This window comes from Sebastes fasciatus, chromosome 21 (assembly GCF_043250625.1).
Source record: "Sebastes fasciatus isolate fSebFas1 chromosome 21, fSebFas1.pri, whole genome shotgun sequence".
NCBI classification, from domain to species: domain Eukaryota; kingdom Metazoa; phylum Chordata; class Actinopteri; order Perciformes; family Sebastidae; genus Sebastes; species Sebastes fasciatus.
Genome location: NC_133815.1, coordinates 8,091,877 through 8,109,233, shown reverse-complemented (window position 1 = coordinate 8,109,233; position 17,357 = coordinate 8,091,877). Strand labels below are relative to the sequence as shown.

Below are 17,357 nucleotides of genomic sequence, written 5' to 3'. Positions count from 1 at the left end.
TACTCAGTAATGTGACTATGCAGATGACATGACTGTGTTATGTAGCCTAATGTTAAGTTTAAATCACTGTGGTGTCACAAGTAAGAAAAGATACCATACGTGAGACACATTGCCGATGTTGTTGTTGGCACGTGTTCACAAAATAGCCTGTTTCCATCGGTTTCCTCACTCCTTTTTACTATTTATTCCTCTAGGTGCGACAACAACTTTGCTCCGTGTTGCAAATGTAACACATACAGTAAAGTTCCTATTGTTACAGGCGACCCCTCCTCCCACAGATTTCCCCACAACCTATGTCTCGCCCCGTCATGTAGCTCGCTTAAGCATTTTAGATATCGGGAATGTGTCTGCAAGGCATCAGCTCGAATTGGCAAGCCTCTTGGCTCATGTCTTTGAGCAGCTCACACATGATGCTCAAGCGCCGATATGCGAATGGCGAGCCAACGCTGATTTGTCACTGATATGGGGCTTTGGTCGGGGAGCTCCAAAAGCTGTCGGGGAGCGGAAAATCATGCAGTGTGAACTAGCTATTACAAACATAGTCATTTTAAGCCCAACCATAATGGCTTTCCTAAACTTAACTAAGTGGTTATGTTGCCTTAACCTAAGCAAGTATTTTTGTTTAATTCACAACGTTTAGCACGTGTTCACTGCGATCGAAAAGGGACGCAGAGGGGTCTGACAAAGCGTCAGTATGTGACGAGTTGGGATGAGAACGTGTTGCTGTGACGTCATGATGGGAAAATTGTCTACAGTGATGTCATGGGTATGAAAAGCCAATCAGTGATGTCATGAAGGATAATGGTTAGCTGACACACATCAGAACAAACCCTGAGGTCTTAGCTGGACACTGATATCACAATCATGACACTGATGTTCTGTGATGTAAAAATAATAAGCAGTTTTTAATGTCGTAGTCAAAGTCGATGGCTTCCTGTACGACCTCAAAACAGCTACATGTAGAGTTCCCCCACTGACCCTTTTGTTCAGAGAGATGCGATTGGCCGACTCGCGCATGTTCTCCCTCCTGGTGGTCTGCTCTGACCTCTCCATCTCCAGGCCACTGGTGAACAAATCCCTGTTGGCCATGTATGAAGCAGTGTCCCTCACCCTTCCTTCCTCTGTATGCGAATATCCTGTAGCAAAGTCTTCACTAGGAGTTTGTAGAGCGGAGCCGGGGATGTGGGGAGTAAGGCATATCATTAAAACTGAAAAAAGATGTTGCACAACATTCTTGGGAGTTTCAGTTTTATATGGTGGGAAGAGTTCATTACCTGCCCCTGAAGATAGGCACTACATAGCCGATGATATGGTTCTCTTTATCCACAGCCAAGTAAGTTGGCTTGGCTCTCTTGGGTAGGGGGCTCAGCCTGCTCGCCTCCAGCCCAGAGTGTGAAGACACGTTAAGTCTGGGACATATACAATACCATCAGCCTGGCTCGCAGCCAGAGAGCTAATAACATAACATCAACATGTAGGGATGAACCCAAGATCAGGGTGGATGAGTTGTAGATGAAGGGTCAGTGGGAAGTGTAGTAATGTAGGTAGGTGGTTTAGTTTGGATTAATCTTACACCTCCACAGTAATTACATTTTCACAGTCAACAAAGTTCATCTGATAAGAAAGACAATATGAGCACCGCTGATGTAATTATTCAATCACTAACAGACCCCAATCTAATTATCCCACTATATTTGCTTTCTTGAGGGAAGGGATGACAAATGGAGTAATAGGTAGGGCTGTCAAACGCGCTTAAGCGCAAATTAATCGCAAATTAATCGCACATTTTTTATCTGTTCAAAATGTACCTTAAAGGGAGATTTGTTAAGTATTTATTACTCTTATCAACATGAGAGTGGGCAAATATGCTTGCTTTATGCAAATGTATGTATATATGTATTATTGGAAATCAATTAACAACACAAAACAATGACAAATATTGACCAGAAACCCTCACAGGTACTGCATTTAGCATAAAAAATAGGCTCAAATCATAACATTTCTCAAGCCCAGCTGTCAGTGTGTCAGTGTGCTGACTTGACTATGACTTGAACCAAACTGCATGTGATTATCATAAAGTGGGCATGTCTGTAAAGGGGAAATTCGTGGGTACCCATAGAACCCATTTTCATTCACATATCTTGAGGTCAGAGGTCAAGGGACCCCTTTGAAAATGGTCATGCCAGTTTTTCCTCGCCAAAATTTAGCGTCACTTCGTAGCTTTATTTAGCCTCCTTTGCGACAAGCTAGTATGACATGGTTTCTTCAGGTTTTCTAGTTTTGTATGATGAAAGTATCTTCAATCTAACTTTAAAACTGAGAACGCTACAACCTCTGAAAGATCGATAGCGTTAATGCGTTAAAGAAATTAGTGGCGATTTTGCGTTAGCGCGTTATTATCGCGTTAACGTTGACAGCCCTAGTAGTAGGAGAAAAAATATTTTAGATTTTATGTCAGACGCCACACAGTTTGTCTGTGGCAACACTATCTGCAGCACTCTGAGAGTTGGGGTGGGAGCTCAGGGTATGAGATAACATGAACCTGATAAGGAGGCAGGGGCAAGAAGGGTGACGGGGCAACTGCCCTGGTTGTCTCTGCATCTATCTGGGTCTCTGTCCATTTAGCTCTGACCATTTACACCCGCTTGACTTTCCAGGATCAGTTCTGCCACAACTCCCATTAAAATGAGCTTTGGTTTCATTACTGAAATCCAGTAAAGGTTATTTAATATAACAAATCCAATGTCCATGTCTATATAAATGCAGCATTATCACAACCACACTGACTGTTAAATCATCATCACATCCTAATCCTCCTCTCCTCAGCACAGATTTGGTGACCGGTGGGCTGCCCAGCCTCATGAGTGTAAAAGCAAAGATCAGATGGTGTTAGCAAAACCTAAACCCTCTGACCTGTTCACACTCTCCAGGCCACTGTAATTAAAGATCTGCCAGGCACTGTAAAAGACAGGATCTTCATAAACTGAATTATTCCTAAAAGAAAAAAGAAAAAGCAACCTTTCTAGTGACAAAGAATCCACATTATCACAGATGTGAATCAGCTATTAAACCAAACTACTTGACAGTGCCATCACTTTTATTTTTGTTTATTTTTTTAAACTAATTTCCTTGCAAAATTAGAGCTTCTTTATTAATGTATTACTCAAACATTTAACAATAGACACATACACTGACAAAAACTAATTTGATGTACTGTATATTCTCTTTTAGAAACACTGGAGAGTTGACCAATCCATTCAACAGGGGCTGCACAAATCTGGAAAACAAAACAACCACTTACTAACTAGAAGGGCACTCCGAGACCTCCGCCAAGGCCATTTCCATAAGAGAAAAATAATGCGTGTATCCAATCCCGTGATTCAGATCCGGTTTAAAATGTAATGTGCTCTTCCTTGGCCTAAGCTACACCATTCCACCAAATTTTATGAAAATCGGGCTGGTCGTTTTTCCGTAATCCTGCTGACAAACAGACAAACAAACCAACAAACCTAACCGAAAACCAACAACAACTCTCCTTATGTCTATCAGAAATAACAGGAAGCAAATAACTTTCCAAAACAGAAAAATGTAAATGCTATCAGGTTTTAAAGATTGACCGACAACTGTCACTTGTTACTTTCCCTCCAGCATGGTATGCACAAGTCAATAATCTATTTCAGTCTATGCCATATACTATAAGTCAGCCATTATATAACAGTGCATTTCCTTACAGCTTATCTAACAAAGGGGTGTTCTCTGAACGGAGCAAAACACTAGATGAAAACTCCAAAAACATATTTCTAATAATAATTTTTTAGGAATAGGTGTGTTATAGGTAAGAGTTTGTCAGCATGCAGAAAAGCAAACAGGGCATCTCTTACATGCAAAGAGCTTCATGCAGGAGTCAGATGTGTTTTCAACCAGTTTAAAGACCAAAGATCCTCAGGTGTGTGTGATCAAAGAGGACTCAGAGGAGGGAAGGATGGTTACTTTGGTGTCAATATGGCAGTAAAGCAGGAAAGATGATCCCAAGGCGGTGACAGGGAAGTGATCCAACAAGGGGTGATGGAGGTGAACTTGATCAGTTGGGTTGGATGATGGTGTTAAGGGGAGCTTCCCTGTGACAAAGAAGTAGATTGATGAAGGTGTGATCCTCTTCCTCCTCCTCCTTACCCCCTGCTCCTGCTGGTGGCGGTGGCAGCGGAGGAGGTGCTGCTGCCAGCAGTATATCTGCTGCTGGTCTGGTACTGGCTCAGTTTAGACCTCGTCTCCCTGCTACGGTAGTCACGGTCATAGTGGCGATGGTGCTTCTGGTAGAACGGTATAGATCCAGACATGCTGCAGGCCGCTCCTGGTACGAGCCCCGAGTTTCTGAGTTTCTTGCTGCCTATCTGTCTGTCTGTGTGGTTAGTTAGTGTTCAAGAGCAGGTTGATTGACTGTTATGATATACTGCTGGTTCATCATGAAACCAATAATTGGCTGCGTTAACAAGCTGGCCACGCTTTCATTTACCTCAACATGTTCTTCATAGTTGAACATGGATAGTTAATCTAGCTCTCAAGATGGAAAAAAATCAGCTGTGATGCCATTATATTAAAGATTTTCAAGCCAAAATCTGCACAATACTTTCTTAATGAAAAAAGAAAATTACAGGGAAAAGACTTTTAACCATCATGAAATTGCAAATTCAAGACATGATATAAAATCCAGGCACTTTCTCAGCATGCTTTGACATAATGCAACAACTACAACCCGGCTTATCACATCTTATCCCTGCACAACTGCTGCCACTTACCCTGGACTAAATGCCTCAAACTCCAAGCTTTAAAGGAAAAGATGATCCAACTCCACACTTAAAGCTCGATATCCCAGCAAACCTACAGGTAGGTGCATACAGGGCTGCAGTTTCTACACAACCAAAATAATATTGGCCCTTGCCAGAGTGTCCCAGCAGCAGTCGCAGCCTTTTATGGTGAGGGTGGAGATAAATATAGCTGAGAGCAGAGTGTGGGGGGCCAGTCAGCTCCCGTAGGGCGACACATTTATGGGTGCAGGTCTCTGCCGATGAGCATTACTGCCTGATATGCAGGTAAACACAGGATTACTTGGGGATTTTTTTGACTATATTCTTTAACTTTTTTATATTATTTTTGCCTCATTTATCCAGCTTATTACCTACTGTATTAATTAGTGAATGTACATATTTTTCAAGTATTTTTGTACTTTTGCTTTTTTGTTTGTTGTTTTCTTCTACAGAAGTAAGTGATTGAGTCAAAGAGTTGACTAGTTATTAATATGACAAAGCCTACATACTTTAAATCAATGTCACAGTACAAAAGCACCTCACAATCCAACTTTTCCTGAAATATTTAATCGCAATTAATCGCAAATTTTTTATCTGTTCAAAATGTACCTCAAAGGGAGATTTGTAAAGTATTTAATACTCTTATCAACATGGGAGTAGACAAATATAGTTGCTTTATGCAAATGTATGTATATATTTGTTATTGGAAATCAATTAACAACACAAAACAATGACAAATATTATCCAGAAACCCTCACAGGTACTACATATAGCATAAACAATATGCTCAAATCATAACATGGCAAACTCAACAGCTGTCAGTGTGTCAGTGTGCTGACTTCACTATGACTTGCCCCAAACTGCATGTGATTATCATAAAGTGGGCATGTCTGTAAAGGGGAGACTCGTGGGTAACCATAGAACCCATTTACATTCACATATCTGGAGGTCAGAGGTCAAGGGACCCCTTTGAAAATGGCCATGACAGTTTTTCCTCACCAAAATTTAGCATAAGTTTGGAGCTTTATTTAGCCTCCTTATTAATGTGTTAAAGAAATTAGTGATGTTAAAGCGAATTTGCGTTAAAGTTATATTATTGCATTATATTTGCCAGCCCTAATATACATACTGTATATATATATATATATAGTTCATCATCCCTGGTTAATCTCTCCAGACGCTTTTGTCTTGACTATTTACCGCAGCACTCTCAGCTGTGACTGTTTCTAACTTTAGCTACTGTATGTTATTGTTACTTGCTTCACATGCAACATATGCCAGTTACTGTCTCTTTGTCACTCTCTCTCTATCGGTCTCACTCGCGTCTGTGGAAGTACACAAACGTCCCCTCTGCTCATAAACAGCTACTAAAAGAAAAATTCTTGATGTCAGTATGACTCATAAACATGAATTTACAAAAGTTATCCTGTTTTATAATATTATGACTTTATTCCCATAATACTACAACTTTTTTTTCTCGTAAACTTATGACTTTATTTTCATAATATTACGACTTTTTTTTGTCGTAATATAGTGACTTTATTCTCAAAATCTCAGATTTATTTTTTTTCCGTTGTACCACAGACCTACAACAATGATAAATAAAAAATTAAAATGTAAACAAAAAAACAGTTATTCATTTCCATTTTTAAAAATCTACAGGGATCCACTGTAGAGGAGCTAAAGAGCCTCATGTGGCTCCGCAGCCGCAGGTTGCAGACCCCTGCCACAGATGTTCTGGGAATTGACTGCAACACAAATACCTAGTAAGTTTCCAAAGCAAACATATCATGTCAGTGAACACCTCTGAGACCTTTGTTGTTGGACACTCATCCTTTTTGGCCCTCACCCACCACTGTTCCACATGACACAGCAGTCAGCACGGCAGCATACCTAAAATGTTATGGCAGCAATCTGAAGCGTAAACCCATAAACACTGAGGACAACAATACAATACAGTAAGCAAGGTCATACCACTGAATGCTCTCTAATGAATATGGGGGATGTATTCTACAAGTGTAATATAATATGTCACAAGCCACTAAATCATTTGTCAGCATGACTGCTTTGAACTGCTGTTATTAATTAAGAGGCGAGACAGTTAACTAATCATCACCTTGTTATAATCAGTGGCTGGAGTGTCCAGTTGACTACTAAGCATTTAGTGCTGTAATTCAAGTGCATTTAAATGATATTTTACTTAAAGGAACAGTTCGACATTTTGGGAATTACATTAATCACTTTCTTGTGGGAAGTTAGATGAGAAGATTTATACCACTCTTGTGTTTTAGAGTGGTATCAATTTTCTCATCTAACTCTTGGCAAGAAAGGCAAATGTGTTTCCGTTATCTGGGACAATATCTTCTTCTATTATACAGATGATAGTATTTTTACTCCGTTATTTTTTTTGCATAATTGAGCATTAAAGGTACTGATTGTAACTTCTTACACGTATAAATCAATCCTGGTCGGTGTCCCATGCGCACTCGCGTGTGGTTACGCTGTTCAGACTCAGACTCCAACACAAACTACACGGAAGCACCAAAAACCGCAAAGTTATGTCTAGTGAAGCCCGTCTTGCAAAACAGTGTTGGCCGCGGTCGGAGGACGCGGGGAGACCGTAGCTTTGGTCTGCAGGGCCGGAGTCTCTGCTGTACTCTGCTCCTCTGCTCCTCTCCCTGCTTGCCTTCACTCAGCTCGCTCCACCTCACATTCATGCGCGCACACTACACACTGCAGAAGAGTTAGTTTAGCTCTGAGAATATCTAGTGAATGTACAGTGGACGTTTCTGCAGAAATAACTGCTGCAGCTCCTCAAGACCAATAGAGGTTTTCCGTGTCTTCTGAAGTGACGGTGCTCCGCAGCGAGAAACGTTATCGTCTCCGACCAAAACTCCGGAGTCTCTCCTGTTCCCTCCGACTGCGGTCGGGAGGCTGAAGCAGGAAAAGCCAACACTAGGATCAGCAGTGATTCATGGAGAGACCTTCGTCTGGTCAGCTAACATTACTGCCAAGCAGGTGAAATATAGAATGATATTGTGCTTTTAGTTGACTTTTGTCGCCTCACTGTTTTGAGTGATGCTCGTTCATGTCTATGTAGAGCGTGTAAATATACCCTTCCAAAGCAAGTGAAAGTGACACTGATCATGTTACAGTGTACTGCGTAACAATAATATTCCCATGACAATTAATTAGATGTATTTATATCATAAAGTCTGTGTATTAGTTCCTCGTCAGACACCTAAAGGTACAGTACCCTCCAGGATTAGTGATTATGACTGAACGTCAAAGAATAGCAAATAGTCTCTCTGTAGATTTATCACAAACATCCCGGGCTTTACTCTAATCTGACCATAAAACCCAGATTAAACAGCTGTCACTCACAGCTCTTATGGAAGAATCTTTTCCTTGAAACTCTGCAGTTTCATAGAGAAACTAAAGTGAATATCTTCCCAGGAGCTTAATAACTTCATCCCATTGTACCCTATGGTATTTAAAGAGTATCGCATGTGTCATGAATCTGTTTTAGTGTTTGACCATAGTCAGAAGAGACGTTTATCACCTTATAACTAGAATAGTTTAGTTATAGTTATAATTAGTAGTATTATTATCAGCCATATTTCTATTATTAATACTACCGCAATTACTGCTTTTACTATTATCATTCTATTATATTCACTGCTATTGTTATTAGTAGTAGTCATATTTATATTATTATTTATGCTATTATTACTGTTATTACTATTATCCTTCTATTATATCCACTGCTACTATTAAAGGGACTGTTTGTAACTTCTTAAACGTATAAATCAATCCAGGTCGGTGTCCCATGCGCGCTCCTGTGTGGCTACGCTGTTCAGACTCAGACTCCAAAACAAACTACACAGAAGCACCAAAACCACAAAGTTATATCTAGTGAAGCCCGTCTTGCAAAACAGTGTTGGCCGCGGTCGGAGGACGCGGGGAAGACCGTAGCTTTGGTCTCCAGGGCCGGAGTCTCTGCTGTACTCTGCTCCTCTGCTCCTCTGCCTGCCTGCCTTCACTCACACACCGCGCTCGTTCTCGCTATTTCGCTCCACTCTCACATGCATGTGCGCACACTACACACTGCAGGAGAGTTAGTAGCTCTGAGAATATCTAGTGAATAGTAGTGGGCGTTTGTGAAGAAATAAATGCTGCAGCTCCTCCAGATCAACAGAGGTTTTCCGTGTCTTGTGAAGTGACGGGGCTTTGCAGCGAGAAACATTATCGTCTCCGACCAAAACTCCGGAGTCTCTCCTGTTCCCTCCGACTGCGGTCGGGAGGCTGAAGCAGGAAAAGCCAACACTAGGATCCGCATTGAATCATGGAGAGACCTTCGTCTGGTCAGTTAACATTACTGCCAAGCAGGTGAATATGAGTGATATTGTGGTTTTAGCTGACGTGTGTCGCCTCACTGTTTTAGGTGATGCTCGTTCATGTCTATGTAGAGCGAGCACAAGCGCGACCCCGACGCTGACTTTCGTTGACTTAACGGCCACAATGCTGTTAACAAGCATTTCTGATTCTTTCAAACAGTCCCTTTAATATTGTTATTATTCCTATTTCTATTATTATTATTAGCAGTTGTGCCATTATTGTTGTTGCTGTGCATCTTTGTCTCTCTCTTTCTCTCAACCCCACTGGCCGTCCACCCAGAGCCTGGTTCTGCCCAAAGTTTCTACCTGTTAAAAGGTGAATGCTTGCTCATGGTGGGTTTTCATGATGGGTCTCTAAAGTATAGAGTATGGTCTAGACCTGCTGTATATGAAACACGTCTCTAGGTAACTTCTGTTATGATTTAAAACTATATAAAAATGAATTGAATTCAATACAATCACCCTGCAATTGTAAAACCTATAATGTTCAATTTTGTTGACACTTCATTCATTCTGAGGCCACACAGCAGCTGGTGATGACGTTGTATTAAACGGTATTATATTAAAAAAGGTGTTTCTAATATTTTGTCCATTCCCTGCTTGTTGTCCAAGTGAATATGTTTGTAATGACATTCATGTTAGCACCATGTCACTGGGTTCAGCTGTCCAGGAAATTCCAACTATATGGACGTCTCATGGGATCTATTAGTGGTATTTTTATGCTCTGTTTAGTATGGCTCCCACACAGTGGAGCCACATGGATCTTTAAGATAACAGTTCTAGACATGAACAACTTAAATGAGCTCTCACACCGGATAAGGTAACATGCTGAGACAAACTATTAATGACCTCAAGAAACTGTCTATAATATCACTGAGAAAAGGTAAGATTTTATGTGAAAGTAGCACACTCTAGTGGTTTAAGGTGACACTGGACCTACAATGCAAGCTCAAACTTAGTTATTTAGTGTAAATTTGACTCAGCAGGACTTTCATGAATAAATAGAGATAGAGATCAACTGGAAAAGGTTGAAATCAAATTAATAAGACCCATAAATGAAATATTTAATGTCTAGATGTTCCAGATTGATAGACATCCACGAGTAATCCCATCCCAGTGATAAAAATATATGTTTTTGTGCTGTCTGGGGCACTTTGAGTTAAGTTATAGCTTATCTGTGTGTTCTTTACTAATACAACATAATAATAACCACTGTGTTTAGTTTGTTTCATTTCAGGGACACAGTCGTCAAATATACGACTAGAAGTCTTACATACATTACATCGGTTGCACTTTATTTAAATGTAACAATGCCTACATGTATTGACCCTGTCAAATGAATAAATAAATAAATGAATAAATAAATAAATGAATAAATAAATAAATAAATAAATAAATAAATAAATAAATAAATAAATAAATAAATAAATAAATAAATAAATAAATAAATAAATAAATAAATATGAAAGACCAGACAACCATCAGTGAGATCTGTAGTTTATTTATTTATTTATTACATGTAGGCATTGTTACACTTAATTAAAGTGCAACCGATGCAATGTATATAGGACTTCTAGCCATAGCTAATTTGCAGACCTTGTCCCTGGTTTGGCTTTTAAGAATTTCTTTTTGAAAAATACATCGTACAACATCATACATAAAATCACATATTACAACATTGTAAGTTATTTAAATGTATTTTTTTAATCATTCAACTGCCATTGTAACTATCATTAACAATGATTTTTTTAGGACTATACAGCTCTAGACTGGTGGCTTGTCTGGTTACAACATACAGCATAACTATGAGTGACTCATGGCACATGTTCAACCATTTTATTATCAACTTTGAAAGTGATATGACAACTGGACAAAGAAAAGACAGCGTGGCGTGTTTAACCTGTGAGTCAACAGTTGAGCATCCTGCAGCACTAAGCCTCCCTATAGGCCTGCAGCCATGACCGGTGGTACCAACTGTTGTCTGACCCACCCTGGCAGTCATATATCTATTGTTATCTATTCTATCAACATTTTTCCCTTTATTGTTTTGGTCTAAGTATGTGAACTTAATTTTATTTTTTATTTTCTTTCACTTTACTTAATCAGGTTAATGTCTCATTGAGGTTAAAATGTGTTTTTACAAGAGAAAACTAGTCGGAAAAGCAGCATGCAAATATTTTTACAGCAATACAAACAACATAAACAGGCAACTACCACAATGCTACAAAAGAGCATAAATAGCACCCAGCTGTGATACATATAATTATGAAAATATTTGAGTCAGATCAACACTATCAACTCAATGGGGAATATTTAAGTGACAACTATTATTCAAGTTTTCAAGATTCAAGATTCAAGATGTTTATTGTCACGCCAGTTATACAAGTACAATCATGTGAAATGCTTTTTGCTGGGAAGCTCCATTCAAAATAATAAGTTATATTACAATTATAATATAATAATATATATTATATTATATATTATGTATATTATATTAATATGTATTATTATATTAATATATATATATTAATATATTAATATAATATATAATATTAATATATATTAATATAATATATAATATATTATTTAATATATCATTATATATTATGTATATTATATTAATATATACTACTATATTAATATATATATATATATATATATATATATATATATATTATACATATATTAATATGATATTCATAATATAATATACATAATATATATAATATAATATATAATAATAATAATATACATGATATATATAATATATAATTATATGCATCTGATTGCATCTGATTGACATAATTTATCCATAACCAAAAAAAAAAAAATAATAACAATAATAATCCTGATATGTTTGCTTTATTGATAATAACGCCCATTTTATTAATTAATTAATTAATTAATTAATTTATTAATTTATCTATTTAAGATCTCTTTCTTTGCCTAATTGCACAAAGGACGACGATGTGTCTTTCTTCCCTTAAAAGGGCATATCTAGGAATGTCAACGCAGGCAAAGGGAGTGTTTGTGGAAGTTACATTTACTCCACCCGGGGGTGTAAAGGCACATTATATATTCTATTATCTCTAATAACTAAAGAATAGGATCTATTTTCGAATTAAATTCAGTAAGATATACTTAAATAAAATATTCAGACCGAAAAAACTTATAAATTGTTTTTAAATTGAGTAATTATAATGTTATACTTGATACGCCACCCCTATTTTCCTTAGTTGGTTTGTTCTGTATGGAAGGCAACATCAGGAAGTGAAGGGCGGTGGTTGAGAGAAGAGCAGCATCGAGCTAACACACAACTATCTGCTTGTTGTCAGGTAAAACTGTCTGTTTTTACTTTATATTACTATATAACACAGTTAACTACATTATAAATGCTTTGTTATCAGGTTAAGACACAGCTGGTGGTAATGTTAAAGTCATAGTAAAGTAAACGTGTCATTTGTGCGTGTTTGATTGCATTGAAAACACTTAGCTTCGCGGCTAATAGCTAAATATGTCGCTGATTAATGAGTGTTGTAGACTTGTAGAGCAAGGTGTGAGCTTAATAACATCAAACATATAACGTTACCTGTATGTGGGGAACTTCCCTGGTGTTAGGTGTTTGTAGTGAGCTAACAGCTGTGTGCATACTTGTTTAATGGAGCTCTAGCTAGGCCGCAGACTGTGTACGTACTTAATAAAGCGAGAAAAAAGTCGTAATATTATTAAAATAAAGTCAGAAGTTTACGAGAAAAAGTCGTGATATAATGAGAAAAAAAGTTTTAATATGACAAAAAAAGTTGTAATAAGATTAGAAAAAAAGTCGTAATATTATGAGAATAAAGTCATAATATTACCACTTTATTCTCATAATATTACGAGAATAAAGTCATAATATTATGAGAATAAAGTCCTAGGTTTAAGAGAAAAAAGTTGTAGTATTGTGAGAATAAAGTCATAATATTATAAAGAAGTAATTTTATTCGTTATTTTCTTTTTTCCTCGTAAAGTTATGACTTTATTCTCGTAATAATGCACCTGGAGGAGTTGTGTTAAAGTCCTAAAACAAATTAACATGACTGGTTTTGTTTGAAGTTAACTATTGATTTGTACGTTACGGTGTGCACAGCACAATAATAATAATAATAATAATAAATTGGACTTATATAGCGCCTTTCAGAAACCCAAGTACGCTTTACAAAATCAAACTAATAAATAACACAGAGGAGAAACTATAGCTAAGTAATTAAAAGAGTGATGTGTAGGAAGAGTCAGCTGAGATCATAACAAACAAACATACAAACAAACAAAAGTAAATGTCACTAAAATGCAAGAAAAAAATTGGGAACACGTCTGTCAATATTTTGATGCAATTTAAACCTGATAATTAGTGTTTTGAAGCTATAAATACATGTATATATTTTTTTTTTACTTGGAACAAGTCATTTTTCAAGCTAAAATGACAGTTATTTCATGTTGTCCGCATCTCCTGTTAGAATTTGCTGCTTTTATTTTCATTGTAAATTGCATGTTTTTTTTGCTGTAGTAACAAAGGAAGCAGCTTATGATGGACAGTTTATACATTGAATGATTAAGCATTAAAGTAATCGACACATACTATACTATAACTTTCTTTATGATTTTCAACATACTAAACTGACTTTTTTTTCGGCATACTATAACTTTTTATTTTTTTCGACATACTACACTATGACTTTTTTGACAAACTATGCTATAACTTTTATTTGACATACTATACTATTATTATTTTTTTCTACATACCATAATATGACTTTCCTATATACTATGACTTTTTTCGACATACTATACTATGACTTTTTTTTCGATATACTTAACTATGACTTTTTTTTTTACATACTATACTATGACTTTTTTTTGACGTTTCATTTCATAATTATAACATTAGATAGTTGCAACCTTAACTCAGACCATTAAAACTTGTATCATTGAATGTTGATTGAGCCTTTATAAATACCAGTCTCCTGGATAATATCTAGCCATGTCACCATATTGATTAAGTGTCTCAACACAAAGCAAAGCTCTACACAGCTCCAAGCTGGTTGAGACCATTTCCCATCAACACTCACTGGCAAAAACATTAGCATCTGTCAACATCAAAATGGGAATGTAGGACAGTTTAAGTCTTCATTCAAGACATTACCAGATAAGGGCATCTGTCCTCACATCACTAATTCTCCTGCCCTTAGTAAAGGCGGTGAGCTGATCAACCTAGAAAGATGGGGAACATTTCCATTTATAGCTCAGAGAGGACACCACGCTGGGGAATTGTTGCCAGAGAATTAAAATGCCACCGAGTAGTAGGCACGAATGACAAAATCTTATTTTGAGTAACAGCGTAATCATGTTACCTTTGATCAGATTGTCTCCCTGTGTGTCATCTTTTGTCTGTCTTATCAGTCTTATCTATATATTGTCTTTTTTTCTCCCTCCCTACTGATGTTGTCTATTTACACTGACCTTTAATAATGCTTGTCTTCCTTAAGGAGTGAGCTGTCATAATGCCTGGCTACAGGTTGTATAATCTAACATGTATATATTTATTTCCACAGGTAAAAAACAGTCAAAATGTCTAGCAAAAGAGCAAAGGGAAAGACCACGAAGAAGCGCCCTCAGCGCGCCACTTCCAATGTCTTCGCCATGTTTGACCAGTCTCAGATCCAGGAGTTCAAGGAGGCCTTCAACATGATCGACCAGAACCGTGATGGGTTTGTGGACAAAGAGGACCTTCACGACATGCTGGCCTCACTGGGTGAGTAGGAGAGTTGGATTTTACCTCAGGGTGAGCTCAACCAACATGTCTGTAAGCAGTTTTGCACTTCATATGGGTGTGTACCTACACTGTTTGCTGTTTGAAAACTAGTTCTGCAAGCAAACATATTTTAATCAGTTGCTATTGTCACTTGTACTTGAACCACTTCTGTAGTTGAAGCTCTATAGACTAAGTGCACCACACTGGTGTCTTTTTTTTATAGGGAAAAATCCAACGGATGAGTACCTGGAGGCCATGATGATGGAAGCTCCTGGGCCCATTAATTTCACCATGTTTCTCACCATGTTTGGGGAGAAGCTCAATGGCACAGACCCTGAGGATGTGATCAGAAATGCATTTGCTTGCTTCGATGAGGAAGGAACAGGTAAATTCTGACAGTTGTAATTTCTTTCCTTTTGATACAGGAAAGTTTCCTATTTTGCCGTAGTAAAATACCATTTTCCTCTCAGCTGTGAAGCTCTTGCGGATACAAAGATGACTTGAATTTTAAAGAGGAAAGTGCCTTTAAAGGAGCCTTAAAATAAGAATTTTATTGTTTTTTTTGTTCAAATACTTTCCTTAACCTTTTTATTTTAAGCACTTTGAATTGCAGCTGTGTTTGAAAGGTGTTTAAATATACAATCCAGCTTTGTTAAGACAAATAGTTTCTCAAAGATGGTACTGTTATCATTGCAAGCAAAAGGAAATTCTTCAGGAGATGATTCTGATGTTGATTCAGGCTTTGTTAGGTGTCTTAGCCTTCTTATCTAATTTAACTATTTTCCCCTCAGGTTTCATCCAGGAAGATTACCTCAGAGAGTTGCTCACAACAATGGGTGACCGGTTTACAGATGAGGAGGTGGACGAGCTCTTCAGAGAGGCCCCCATCGACAAGAAAAGCAACTTCAACTACGTGGAGTTCACACGCATCTTAAAGCACGGTGCCAAGGATAAGGACGATTAAAGAGCCATACCAGCAACATTCTTTCCACCCTTCTCTTTCGTCAGCTAGATCACCGTGCTGCATGTCTCAACTCTCCGGTATAAACCACATTTTAAACAAACCAAAGCAATAACTATCCACTCTTCTTTGTTGTGAACTTCCAGTATTGCCAAATATACACATCTCTAATGAGAAGAAAAAATTCTGATAGTTTGTAAAGTGTTTTTTTCCTGTCATGTAAAGATGTGAAGTGGCAGCACGTCGGAAGCTCAAAGGGATAAGTCTTTGCAATCCATGTGATCAGGTTTAGCTGAATTTTTACATTTTATAATATAAACTTTTTAAATAAAGCTGTCTATCAACTTGTATTTGGCTGACTGTTTCCCTTTCATAAATGACAACTGAAATAAGTGCATTATTCTGTCTTTATTTTTCTTACGGCGTAACTAAAATGCTTATGCGCCAATTTTCCTTCCTCCGGTGCTTGTCATGTCCATACAAGTCAACTCTCCCTCCTCACTGAATTCATTCAACGTGTGCCGGCAAGCAGAAGCTGAATTCTTTCTGTAAAAGTGCAAATGAACACAACCCATACTAAAAACTAAGGTGTACTCTTGTGGCACAATTCAATTTAACTCCATAAAGACAAACTGCCCTAATACCATGATCACCTGTATATAATGGTGTCTCATTTCTGTCAAAGGGAGTGGATTTATATGATTAAAAACCTTATTTAATAGACCAGAGAGGACTCTGAGCTATCCAGACAACCATGATACGGTTAGTCCCACTATTTGATTGTTTCAGATTACGGTTGATTTTGCAGCAGAAGCTACATGGGGTCACAATTTAAACTGCTAATGCCAAAAATGATATCCGTTATTGAAAAGGATGTCTCAACTTTTGAATGTACTTCCAAGTCCGGACATACTTTAGTTACATAGTTTTTCGACATACTATAATATGACTTTTTACGACTTTATTCGACATACTATATGTCTTTTTTCTAGTATGTCGAAAACAGTGATAAAAAATACCATAGTATGCCGAAAAAAGTCAGTATATATAGTATGTAGAAAAACGTGGTAAAAAAAGTAATTGTATAGTATGTCAAAAAAAGTCATAGAATAGTATGTAAAAAAAAAAGTGATAAAAACTTCGTAGTATAGAATGTCGAAAAAAGTGATAAAAAAAAAGTAATAAGTCAAAAGTATGTTAAAAAAAGTCCTAGTATAGTATGTCGAAAAAAGTCATAGTATAGTATTTCGAAAAATGCTATGCTAAAAGTTCTAGTTTGTTGAATAATGTCAGGGGGGGAAATCATAGGATAGTGTGTCATAAAAGGTCATAGTATATTATGTAAAAAAAAAATAAAATATGAAAAAAGCTGTAATTTAGTATGTCAACATTTTTTCAAAAAG

The 17,357-nt window shown here is 37.2% G+C and overlaps 2 protein-coding genes and 1 long non-coding RNA gene across 8 annotated transcripts in view; 2 read left to right on the top strand and 1 right to left on the bottom strand.

The window, feature by feature from the left end:
* myom1b (myomesin 1b) overlaps positions 1–4,959 on the bottom strand; it is a 35,264-nt gene extending 30,305 nt beyond the window's left edge. For 4 of the 6 annotated variants that reach the window (XM_074621452.1, XM_074621453.1, XM_074621454.1 and 1 more), the window contains exons 1-4: positions 4,797–4,959; positions 4,174–4,399; positions 1,275–1,409; positions 979–1,153 (exon numbers count right to left, since the gene is read on the bottom strand). In XM_074621452.1, coding sequence (XP_074477553.1) covers positions 979–1,153; positions 1,275–1,409; positions 4,174–4,337 — 474 coding nt within the window. In that variant the 5' untranslated portion in view covers positions 4,338–4,399; positions 4,797–4,959. The remainder of the gene's footprint in view (positions 1–978; positions 1,154–1,274; positions 1,410–4,173; positions 4,400–4,796) is intronic. The other 2 variants (XM_074621456.1, XM_074621458.1) reach the window with 1 other exon arrangement.
* Positions 4,960–5,049: 90 nt separating this feature from the next.
* LOC141759412 (uncharacterized) lies at positions 5,050–6,575 on the top strand. The gene is made up of 2 exons (XR_012592117.1): positions 5,050–5,090; positions 6,468–6,575. It is a non-coding gene; the product is annotated as an uncharacterized LOC141759412 (long non-coding RNA).
* Positions 6,576–12,452: 5,877 nt separating this feature from the next.
* On the top strand, positions 12,453–16,346 carry myl12.1 (myosin, light chain 12, genome duplicate 1). Its single transcript, XM_074621462.1, has 4 exons — positions 12,453–12,537; positions 14,794–14,993; positions 15,217–15,378; positions 15,785–16,346. The coding sequence occupies exons 2-4, from the start codon at positions 14,810–14,812 to the stop codon at positions 15,955–15,957; spliced, it is 519 nt and encodes a 172-aa protein (XP_074477563.1). The 5' UTR covers positions 12,453–12,537; positions 14,794–14,809; the 3' UTR covers positions 15,958–16,346.
* The last annotated feature ends 1,011 nt before the right edge of the window (positions 16,347–17,357 follow it).